The sequence below is a fragment of the Ambystoma mexicanum genome, chromosome 3q (assembly GCF_040938575.1).
Source record: "Ambystoma mexicanum isolate Mex_15411 chromosome 3q, UKY_AmexF1_1, whole genome shotgun sequence".
Lineage (NCBI taxonomy): Eukaryota > Metazoa > Chordata > Amphibia > Caudata > Ambystomatidae > Ambystoma > Ambystoma mexicanum.
The window spans coordinates 1,144,367,995-1,144,380,344 of NC_090926.1; the positions used below are offsets into that span (position 1 = coordinate 1,144,367,995).

General features: G+C 49.9%; 1 protein-coding gene across 1 annotated transcript in view; it reads right to left on the minus strand.

Annotated features, from left to right (window-relative positions):
• Nucleotides 1-10,918, minus strand: part of LOC138447688 (transitional endoplasmic reticulum ATPase-like) — a 297,423-nt gene extending 286,505 nt beyond the window's left edge. The window contains exon 1 of the mRNA XM_069603959.1: nt 10,667-10,918. Coding sequence (XP_069460060.1) covers nt 10,667-10,686 — 20 coding nt within the window. The 5' untranslated portion in view covers nt 10,687-10,918. The remainder of the gene's footprint in view (nt 1-10,666) is intronic.
• Nucleotides 10,919-12,350: the final 1,432 nt, after the last annotated feature.

The window sequence follows — 12,350 nt, forward strand, 5'->3', positions numbered from 1 at the left end:
TATACGTCACCAAAGAAAGCACAGGCAGCGATCTGGAAGGTCTTCCCAGGCAGAATTTCTGCCGGGACCGGCCGCTACCGAGGTCGAGCAGCCGGTCGATTCCAGGGAGGTAGTAGACCTCACAACAACAGCAGAGCCCAATACTGGGAGAACAAGATACCTCCTTCCCCAGCAGAGGACGTTTCCCGAGTTGCCGTAGAGGCAGAGGACCAGTGCAAGGCCAAGGCTTCACCACAGGTGAGAGTGCCCAAGGAGAACACAGCGCTATTTGCAGAACTGCTGCACGCTTTCCAGCGATGCATGGGTATTGCAAACAGCCGAAGGGCTGCAATTACAATTTGTGGAGGAGCCGGTACAAGAGAACTGGCCTTGCGCATTACATTAAGCTGAAGCAGAACAAGAGGTCCTGCACAGTGAGCTGAGACAACTCGAGCAGAAGGGAGCAATAGAGAGGTGCAAGGCAAGCCCGAGATTTGTAAGCAATATGTTTCTGGTAGACAGAAAAGATAAAGTGCGACCAGTCATAAACTTGAGAGAGCTGAACAGTTGGACAGTATACCACCATTTTGAGATGGAGGGAATACACCAATTGAGGGAAACCCTAACATAGGGGGACTGGTTGACAAGGATAGATCTGAAAGACGCCTATCTAACAGTACAAGTGCAGTCAGAAATCAGAAAATGTCTAGCCTTCCGCTGTGACAGTCAGTTCTCGCAATTCAAGATGATGCCCTTCGGGCTAGCGTCAGCACACTGGGTGTTTACCAAGCTTATGAAACCAGTAGCAGCAGCGAACAGAGAGAAAGGGATTCGTATAATTATATACCTAGACGACCAGCTGCTCCTAGCCGAAGAGCGAAAGACGCTGATATACCAGACAGCATGGGTGAGAGAACTCCTCTTGTCGCTGGGGTTCCTAGAGAACGTGGAAAAGTCAGACACAACACCGGCTTGAAGGTTAGATTTCCTAGGTTTCGTCCTAGATACCAGGAAGGCGACTCAAGAACCACAGAGCAGAAAGATCAGAGACATCAAAAGAGAGATCAGAGACTGCCTGACCAAACAGACAGTGTCGCTCAGAGTCCTGGCATGGATAGTACGACTTCTAGCATCGTCCATCCAAGCCATTTTCCCGGGCCCCCTGCATTATCGAGCGCTCCAGAGGTTGAAGATCAAACATCTTTGACAGGGTCTGAGGTATCATCAACTAGTTCCTCTAGATAAAGAGTCCGTCACAGAACTAGAGTGGTGTTTGAAGAATATGGACGCCTGTAATGGACGTGCCATATTCGGAGATCGGCCCGATTCGATAATAGAATCAGACGCCAGTCGCGTAGGTTGGGGTGCAAGATGCAGATCCTTGAAGACAGGAGGGAAATGGAGCGCAGAGAAGCTGTGTCTCGACATAAACTGCTTGGAGCTGCTGGCTGGCTCCTTTCCGATCAAGGCTTTGACGAAAGGGAAAGTCAGCTCTTGTGTCCTTCTCAAAATGGACAATATATCAGCAGTCAGGTACATCAGTCATCTGGGAGGTGCCAAGTTGAGACTGCTAGCGGAAATGGTGAAAGACATCTGGCACTTTTGCCTGCAGTCGTAGACGTCAGTGATGGCAGAATATCTGCCAAGGGAGCTCAACATGATGGCAGACTGGAACTCTCGCTATCTGTCGCATTCCAGCAATTGGAAGCTAAGCGCGAAAATATTCCAGCAACTAGATCTCTTCTGGGGACTGATTTACACTGACCTGCTTGCATTGCAGCTCAACGCCCAGACAAGGAACTGTTTCAGTTGGAGACTAGACCCAACCACGCTAGGAACAGACGCCTTCATGCAAGATTTGTCGGGGAGAGTACATTATGCCTTCCCCACCTTCTTTATGCTGAGCAGCGTGTTAGCGAAGTGTCGCAGAGAGAAAGAGCAGCTAGTACTAGTAGCTCCCATGTGGAAATCACAAGTGTGGTTCCTGACCCTAATGGAGCTCGGGGCGGACCTTCCGCAAGTTCTTCTGGACGGGGAACAGTTACTCACAGATCCAGCTGGGTCTTTTTCATCCTCTCCCGCTACTAGCATGCAGAATATCGAGAGACGCTGGGCGCTGCCAGGCATTTCGACTCAGGCTGCCAAGCTCATTGTGGAATCATGGGCCCCATCCACACGGAGGAGCTACAACGCGGCTTGGAGCAGGTGCTCGAACTTATGCAGAGGGAGACATTTTCATCCCATTTCAGCACCTGTAGTAGCAATCCAGTATTTCCTTGCATACCTCTTTCAAGATGGTTAAGCTTTCAGAACCACAGGGGTGTACAGATTGGCAATATCAGTAGGTCACCTGCCCATTGAAGGAGCACCAGAAGTGATTCAGAACATTAAAGAGGCACGATTTAAGGCACCTCCGTAGCCCAGATACCTGTAGTTATGGAATGTAACAGTACTATTTCTGTTGCTAGCAAGTTGGCCAGCGAATGAATATCTAACATTAAAGCAGTTATCGGGGAAATTCTATGACAAGACTGGAGGCGAGCATTATGCTTCAACTTCTTTAATTTACCACTCTTCAGCAGTTTCAACAAACTCAAAACCATAACAAAACACTGAAAACCGTCTGAAACAGACTTTTATTCTTTTGAATGACAATCCCCATAGTCTCTGTAGTCCATCTCACTCCATGCTCAGCTATGACCACTTCCTGTCCCTGAGCTCCTCCTCTTCTTTACTGCTCTTCAAGCAGATAAGTACTATTCTAGTTATCCTCCTACTGTATGGGGAATGATGTTAGCAGAATTATAGTGATAGATATGGTTATGGGCATATGGTTTTAATATATGTATGTATACAGTGTAGCAGTGCTGCGAAGCGTAAGATCAGGGGCTTCGGAGAAGCATACAAACGGATTTGAGCGGCGTCTGTTCTGACAGCCGCGTTGACTGCTCGCCCGAGCGAGCGTGCGGCCCCTCATCGCGTCTGCCCGTGCCGCATTCTCTGCACTCTAGGGGTGGTTGCCCTGCGAAGAGGGGTGCGCATCGGCTCCGCGGAGCCGTACAGTGTATCGGAGCCCGGCCCCTCCTCTGCGGAGGCGAAGCAGCGGGTCTCCGAGCGACGAGTGCGCCCCCCTCCTTTCTGGAGGCGGGATCTCCAGCGCTCGAGCGCGCCGGAGCCCGGAAGCCCCCACCGTTGCAGAGGCGGGGACAGAGGGAGCTCTCGGCTTCGCATTCACCATTGCAAGCGGTGAAGTGGAAAGGAGCGCACCCGTGTAGCCGGGCCCGGCGGTGATTAGCGATTCAACGTCGCAAGCGCACTACAATTGAACGATTCTCGAGCGAAGCTCGATTACCCATACCGCTGTCGGATCTTTACGGCCGCATTCAGTTGCCGGAGACTCTGAGCTGAGTTTTCTCAGCGTCCCTCACGCCCAGTGAGCTGACAGGAATAGCGCCCATACCAGGGCTTATCTGAAATTACTGCAAGTCCGGCGCAGCCACTACCAAAAAAAAACATTAAAAAAATTTGAAAACTAAAAATTAACATTTTTGTGGAAGGAACATAAAAGATTGGTTATTAAGAGTTCCTAAGCATCTAGAGAACAGGGTGTGCAGCGACACCCTCTGGGGTATTACAGGCACACAGCACCTTTTTCATAATGTCAGATTTCGAATGGAGCGAAGAGGAGCAGCCCTCAGATCTTGCTGCTAGCTTTAAGGAGGTGCTGGGGAGTTCTCTCATAGATGCAGTGGCACAAGGGGTTAGACCCCTGCAAGAGAGGCTGGAGTCTCTTGAGGCTATGCTGATTCAGCTCTTGGACAGCGCCAGACGGAAAGATTGCACGCCCACAGAACCCTCGGAAACAGGGTCGTTGGGGAGTATTAAGGCCCGAAAGAGGAAAGCTCCTCTAGACCCCCAGGGCCCTTCGGATGGAGCAAGAAATAAGGCCCCGGAGGTCGTCGACGCTTTCGCTAAGCTCCGAGAAGCTTACTTGTGGCGCCAGACTGTGCCAGACCTCACGACCCCCACTCCAGGGGAAGAAGGTAATGGAGAAGAGAGCCCAGGCTCGGAAGAAGAGCCGGTGGATGAGGATATCCCCTCCCAAGACAAGGAAGAACGAAATGAGGAGGAGGATTCCGCTCCCAGCGGAGGCAAAAGGCTGCGCAAAGAGAAACACCTCGAGGAAGAGGAGGAAGGCATGTTTGACCCGGATAGCATCCGGAATCAGAGGTCCGCTGACTGGCAGCCCTCGCCACGAGTGGCGCAGTACATGACCAAAAGACTGAGAAAAGCGCTGGACAAGGAAGTCCACCAAAGACACTGTGCGGAGTGTCCGAGGCCAGACCTTCCGGGAAAAGTGGCCGAAACGCCAGAACTGGATCCTAAAATGCTAACGTTCGTATCGAAAACGAACAAAGACCCCCGGAAGGGCATTGATAGATCTTGGAGGAGTTGCCAGGATAAAATGTTGGATCTGGCCGGGCCACTGGCGAAGATCATGGATCTGGCTGAGAGGGCTAGAGACACAGGGGAAGAAGTGGACCCCGATGCCCTGGCTGGCTGGGCGCAGAGAGCAGTATGCCAATTAGGGAATGCGAACTGCGCCATCGCTTCAGAACGCCGGAGAGGACTGCTATTGAAAATAGACGAGAAGCTCAGTAATTTAGCCTCATACGAAGCCGGAGAGGCAGCGCAAGGGCTTCTGTTCGGAGAGACCTTCGGCAAAGATATGGCATGCTTTGTAGGCAACTACACGTCTTTGGAAAAAGTCCAGGCCTCCATCCGGAAGGTTTTTCCCAACCGAGTTTTTGGAGGGACCAGTCGCTACAGGGGTCGTTCGACTGGTCGCAACCGGGGTGGACGTAGACCCCAGAATCCCAGAGCCCAGTACTGGGAGAATAGGCAGCAAGACTCCTTCTTCCCGTCCAGAGGACGATTCCCAAGAGGTTGCAGTGGAAGAGGATCGGGCCGCGGACAAGGCTTCACGCAAGGTGAGAGCAGCGCATTATCCCCCAGTGGGAGGGAGAACTGGCATGTTTTGGAGAAACTGGCGCGAGCTTTCCAGCGATGCCTGGGTGCTGCAAACGATTCTAGGGATGCGCTTAGAATTCGTGCAATCACCCGTCCAGAGGCGCAGGCCTCACCAGCAGCGCTTAGAGCGCGCAGAGCAGAAGTTGCTAGATCAGGAGATAGATCAGCTAGCGGTGAAGAACGCAATAGAAAGGTGCCCGAGGAACCCCGAATTCGTAAGCAATATGTTCCTAGTGCACAGAAAAGAGAACGTGCGTCCAGTTATAAACCTAAAGGAGTTGAACGGGTGGATAGTCTATCGACATTTCAAGATGAGGGCATCCATCAACTCCGGGACTCGCTCAGGGAGAAAGACTGGCTGACAAGACTGGACCTGAAGGATGCCTTCCTATCGATCCCAATAGCAGAAGAGTTCAGAACTTTCCCAGCTTTTCGCTGGAAAGGACAGCTCTGGCAGTTCAAGACTATGTCCTTCGGGCTTGCCTCGGCGCCCTGGGCTTTTACCAAGGTAATGAAGCCAGTAGCAGCAGCAATAAGAGAGAAGGGAATTAGATTGATCATTTATTTAGACGATCTACTCCTCCTATCTGAGGACCGAGAGACCCTCAGGTACCAAACAAGATGGGTTCAGAACCTACTAGTTTCCCTAGGATTCCTAGTGAACATGGAAAAGTCGGATACCGAGCCAGCGCAAAGACTGGACTTTCTGGGCTTCATCCTAGATACCAGAAAAGCAACACTCGAGCTTCCAGCTCAGAAGATACGCAATATCAAGAGGGAGTTGAGAGGATGCCTACAAAGAGAGGTAGTGTCCCTCCGAACTCTAGCAAGGGTTGTAGGACTCCTAGCAGCCTCTATCCAGGCCATATTTCCAGGGCCACTACATTATCGCGCACTGAAGAGGTTGAAGATACGGCATCTACAGCAAGGCCTGAGATATTACCAATCAGTGCCGCTGGATCAGGAATCCAGGACAGAGCTGGAATGGTGGTTACAGAATATGCACGCCTGGAATGGACGTGCCATTTTCGGATGCAGACCAGATCTGATTATAGAATCCGACGCCAGCCGCCTTGGTTGGGGCGCAAGGTGTGGAGACCTGCAGACAGGGGGGAAATGGAGCGAGGAGGAGCTCCAGTTACACATAAACTGCCTAGAGTTGCTGGCAGGATCGTTCGCGATCAGAGCCTTCACGAAAGGCAAAATGAGGTTGTGCGTCATATTAAAGATGGACAATATATCGGCAGTACGATATATAAATCACCTAGGTGGCACCAAATTCAGGATGCTGGCTGAGATAGCGAAGGACTTTTGGCACTTCTGCCTACAGTCAGAGACATCGGTCACAGCGGAGTATCTACCAGGAGCGCTGAACATAATAGCAGACTGGAACTCTCACTATCTCACGGATTCCAGCGATTGGAGGCTGGATCCACCAGTGTTTCAGAGGATGACCGAGGGATAGGGGCCAGTACACATGGACCTTTTTGCATCTTACCTGAACGCCCAGACAGCAGAGTACTTCAGCTGGAGGCTAGACCCGGGCGCTCAAGGGACGGATGCGTTCCTGCAAGACTGGAGTGGAGGTCCACACTACGCGTTCCCTCCATTCATGATGCTCAGCAGAGTTCTGGCGAAGTGTCGGAGGGAGGCAGCTGAGTTGCTATTAGTAGCGCTGTGCTGGAAGTCGCAAGTATGGTTCCCGACGCTGATGGAACTGGCAGTGGATTACCCGAGGTTTCTCCCAGAAGGAGAGCACCCGCTCACGGACCCAGCTGGGTCGTATCACCCTCTTTGAGTGAAGGGGACACTCCCGCTCATTGCGTGCAGGATATCTGGAGACGCTGGGCGTTGCCAGGCAATTCGTCTCAGGCTGCGCAGCTCATCGCAGACTCCTGGGCCCCCTTCCACAAGAAGGAGCTACGACGCAGCTTGGGCAAGTGGACGAGCTGGTGCAGAGGGAGAGGTGTTCATCCCATTTCTGCACCTGTAGTGATGAATTTGAATTTCTTAACTCAATTATTGCAAGGCGGTAAAGCATTCCGCACCATAGGAGTGTACAGGTCTGCCATATCCGCAGGACATCTCCCTATCGAGGGGGTGCCAGCAGGCGAACACCCAGCGGTAGTACGGCTCACTAGAGGAGCAGAATTTAAGACACCCCCAGAACCTTGATATAAGACTGTCTGGCAGTTCTTAAGCTATTAGAGAGTTGGCCAGGGAACAGATACCTATCGCTGAGGCAGTTATCAGGAAAGTTAGCAATGCTGTTGTGCCTAGTTTCCTGTAAACGCGTGTCAGACGTGAGAGCTCTGGAAGTAGGTAGGAAGTCATTCGGGCCAGAAGGCGTAACATTTACAATAGTGGGAAGAACTAAGACGGGGACATCCTCAGTCCACTATCCATACTTCCCAAGTAAACCTAAATGGTGCGTATCAAGCTGCGTAAAAGAGTACGAGAGCATGACGGCAGAATACAGAGCAGCGAATGTGCAGCAATTGCTTATAGCATGCAGAAAGCCCTTCAAGGGGGTTTCCACAGCGACTATCGCCAGATGGGTTAGAGAAATCATGCAAGCAGCAGGGATAGATGTGGGGACGTATGAAGCTCATTCAGTGCGTGGAGCTATGGCATCGAAAGCGTTTAAGACAGGTGTATCTCTTAGAGATATTATGTTGATAGCAGACTGGTCGAATGATCGAACTTTTAAAGAGTTTTATTTTAAGCCGACCGAGAGTTTAGTGGTCACACTGTTGGGAAGCTTTGAACAAGCATAATGCTCGCCTCCAGACAAGTGATAGAATGAAAATTACCCCTGCTAGCTGCGCAGGGAGTATTAATTCTATTAAAGACTAGGGGGCGAGAATCAAATTCCCACCCAAATTATGTATTGTGCAGGATTTTGGATGATAGTGTGTGATAATGATATGATGTTATTGACAATACATGGACACCACCCTGATTTCTCTGCTTTCTATTATTCATAGGAGAGGAGCAGAAGAACAATTGAATTAGGAGACTAACAGAGGTAGTCGCCTGGGTCGAGGAAGTTCGACATTCGTTTGGAGTGGTTCAAGTCGTTGCCAGTTGCAGGACTTAATGTGGAGTTCTCAGCGTGAAGTTCAGAGCGAGTAAAAAAGAGGAGGAGCTCAGGGACAGGAAGTGGTCATAGCTGAGCATGGAGTGAGATGGACTACAGAGACTATGGGGATTGTAGTTCAAAAGAAGAAAAGTCTGTTTCAGACGGTTTTCAGTGTTTTGTTATGGTTTTGAGTTTGTTGAAACTGCTGAAGAATGGTAAATTATAGAAGTTGAAGCATAATGCTCGCCTCCTAGTCTTTAATAGAATTAATACTCCCTGCGCAGCTAGCAGGGGTAATTTTCATTAGCTATGCTATTGTGCCTAGTGTCCTGTAAACGAGGGGCAGACGTCAGGTTTTAGAAGTGCACAGGAAAGTGTTTGGCCCAGAAGGAGTTACATTTACGATAGTCAGAAGAACGAAGTCGAATTCCACAACTGTTCATTACCCCCATCTACCAAATAATAACAAATGGTGTGCATCAATATGCATTAAAGAATATGAGAACAGGATGGCAGAATTCAGGGCAGCCGGCACCACACAGTCGCTTATTGCATGCAGGAAGCGTAGCTACAGCTAACATAGCTTGATGGGTGCGAGAAATTATGCAGCTAGCAGGCATCGACTTAAGGAAATATGGAGCATACTCTGTGAGGGCGGCTATGGTGTCTAAAGCGTTTTCAGCAGGGGCAACTATGCAAGCAGCTGATTGGGCCAGTAATAATACCTTTAAGACGTTTTATTTCAAGCCAATTGAAGTGTTAGCAACGACTGTGATGGGAAGCTTTGAACAAGCATAATGCTCGCCTCCAGTCTTGACACAAAATGAAGACTACCCCTGCTTACTGCGCAGGGGAACTTGACTCTATTAAAGGTTTGGAGGCGAGCATTAAATTCCCACCCTTTCACTTGTAGTGTGTAATTTTAGATGAAAATCTGTTTTAAGTGATTAGCAGTACATGTTTACCACCCTAATACCATCTCTTGTTTGCTCCGTAGGAGATGACCAGAAGAAGAATTGAGCTGGCAACAAGAAACGCAGCACACCCATAGAAGATCGGGAAGGCGCAGTCAGCCGTGACGGGTTCTAGGCACCTGTGAGGCCAAAGTTGGAGTTGACACATTCCGTCAAGTAAAGTTCGTCAAGGGTGCAGTTCAGAGCACTCACAGAAGAGGAGGAGTCCACAGGAAGGAAGTGGTACATGGAGTGGGTGGACCCTAACAAGGAATACAGAGACAGAGGGAGTTATAGTTTAAGAAGGTAGAAGAGAAAAAGGAGTAGTGAAGGACCTTTTTACCGTGTTTTCTTTGTGGAAACTGCTGTGGAGTAGTTTAAATAAAGAAGTTGAAGCATAAGGCTTGCCTCCTAGTCTTTAATAGAATCAAGATTCCCTGCGCAGTTTGCAGGGGTAATATGTATTATGTGCTACACATTCCCCTCGGTTTCACAAAGCAGTTAAATCAACAACAAAAGGCCACTGCCATAGCCTGTTAATCAGGGCAGAAGGAAAGCGAATCCCCAAATATGCAATCTGCCAAGAGATGCTGTTGTCCCAGTCGCTAAGGGCAAGGGATATGTAAGTGAGTTATGGAGGACTGCTGCCTTTTAAATATCTGGGTTGATATTTTCTGGTTGATTCAGAATGCATATCCATATGGCACCACATAGTTTTACAATGCAAAAACTATTGGCTTGGTCCATGCTTGTTATGTTCGGTCTTGCTAGGCGAATGATGTCCTAGGATGCACATGCACATGCATGTAGGAATGGGAACTGTGTGTACTAGTACGGCTGGGAATATTTTTTATGTAGAGCTGGTGCGGGGTTTCTTCCACGTGCAAACGGTGCATCTATTTATATACAAGCTGCGGGCATCGTTTATAAAGCCGAGTCCTGCTTTTGCTGGAGATGATGTTTCATGTACAGCCGAGTCTATAGTTGGTGAGAATTGTTTCTAGCACAGCTGTGAGAGGATCTTTCTGTACAGCAGAGGGCTATTCGTGTATACTTTGGGGCTGCAGTTCGTGGCGGGAGAGGAGTATGTAGCTTAGGAGAGTCGTGTACAGTGGAGAGGTGTGTGTACAGTTGAGGGTTGTATCTCACAAGCAGGGGGAGGGCATTCTTCGTGTAATGCTGGGGTTACTGTTTGTTACATGCAGCGTTACCTTGTATGTGCGGTGCTGGGGAGAGGGTGTCACTGGCATCATGAACAGCAGGTGGAAATTCTGCATGTTAAGTTGGGTGTGGGGGCTTTTCTTCGTGCTGGCTATAATCAATTAACAGTTAGGGTCAATTATGTAAGTTTTCTTATTTTCTGCACACTGAACTCTTCGTGTACAGCTGGGAGGAGAAGGTGGGGATTCTACGGGGCATTCCCGGCAGATGAGGGGGGTATTCTTTGGGCATATCTGTGCAGAGATGGAAGGGGGAGTACTATCAAGTTCACACCGCAGGCTTGTTGGAGGAGGTGCTCTCAGTTGTGGCTGCCCGCCCATACTTTTAGTCCCCCCTCCCTCCACCCTGCGCGCTCCCCAAGCTGAGGTGCCGACTCTGCTGGGCAGCCGGTGTAACTTACTCCCCGGCTGCAGAGGCCATGGCGGGCCTTAGGTGCTGCGGCCCACCCGCGCCTTTCCTGTTTCACCTGCTCGGCTGCTCCCCGTTTCTCACGTCTTACTCCGGCCTCTCCCTTAATCCCTGGCCGGTGTTCGTCTTCCCCAGGTGCCTGCTTTCTGCTCCACGGTCGCCCCCGTCTCCTACCGGGGCTGTCTGCTCTCCTTCTCCTGCTCCCTGGCTGAGCTCGCTCGGGCAGCTGATGTGTGTTATTTTTAGCGGAGTTTGGACAGTGTCCCAGAGAAGAAACAGGCCCTGGGCCAGCACTGGATGGAAAGGCCAGACTGACACAAAACCCTGAGTCACTGTGATCAGCACTAAGCCAAAGTCAACAAGGCAGAACCCCGTACCCCAATAGCATTGCTCGGCCCTTGTCACCATCACAACTCTGTCACCAATTCGATCTCTGGCCCGTTATCACAAGCTCATTTCACCACCACTGATCCCTATTTTACCAACCCCACAATCACCGTCAGTGACTTTTCACCCTCACTATAGCCTCTCACCATCAACTGTCACCATCACAGACTAGCATCACCAATAGCTTGTTTTCATCACAGACACTCTCACTTGGCCCCTGTCCACATGGCTAATAGCCCCCAGTGCGCTGATATCCGGCATCGGGCCCTTGTCACCTTTTCCATCACATGACCCCTCACCATCATGAGCCCTGCCACCATCACAGACATTACTCACCATCCCTGTCACACGCACATTTCTCACACGAGGCTTCTGCTGTGCATCTGGATATATGTAACCCAAGTTTCTCACTTCATTCACTGACCATCTTTTGTCGGAAAGGCTATTTGCACAACTAACTAATGCTCAATAGAAACCATTAATCAAAAAATGTTTTTACATGCCATGTACAGAATATATTATTTTATTGGATTTGTGCACTGCATATCATTTCTGTCTTCTCCCTTGTGGCTTTCAGTACTAGGTCTCGATCTCTGTAGTTCAAAATGCATGATATAATCGGCAGGGGGATGATGGGCTCCTGTTCCACTGCTCATGGGCGTTTTAATTAATGTGAGGTCAGTGGGGGGCGCACCGTACTGATATTCACACCTTGTTAGAGGATACTTCCCCTGATTTTCTTTGTCTTACTGAGCCATGGTTTTCTCCTAATTCTGACCCTGATATCCTTTCCTATAAAATGGTGTTCAGCATTTATTGAAAGGAGCGTTTTGCTGCTTGAACGTTTGTTTTCCACTGCAGCATTTCAAGTGCCCTGCGTGCCCTCAGCACTGCGAGCGAAGCTCTTGCTGAGGCATTTTCGCTTCCTGGAGGAGGCGTACCTGAGTGCGGGCACGTGCCGGACCACGTGACTTTGATTTCCATTTACTCCCAGCCCAATCACCCTTGTGGCGTTAAGCCCTGGCTGTGACCTGTTACTGTGCCCGTGCAACGGCCCTGTGAGTATCATAGACTGTGGCTATAAGTTACCACTCCTCTTGTGTGAACTCTAACCAGTACTCAGGGTAAGGGGGGAGAGACGGACTCTGGCAGCTCCTCAAGCTGTCGGGCGTTCCTTACCCTGATACTGAGTGCAGCCTCAGTCGTCTCCTGATTTCCTAGAATGATTACCCAGTCTATGACTTTTAATATAATACTGTAGGGGCCTATTTTGGATACATTTCTTACCT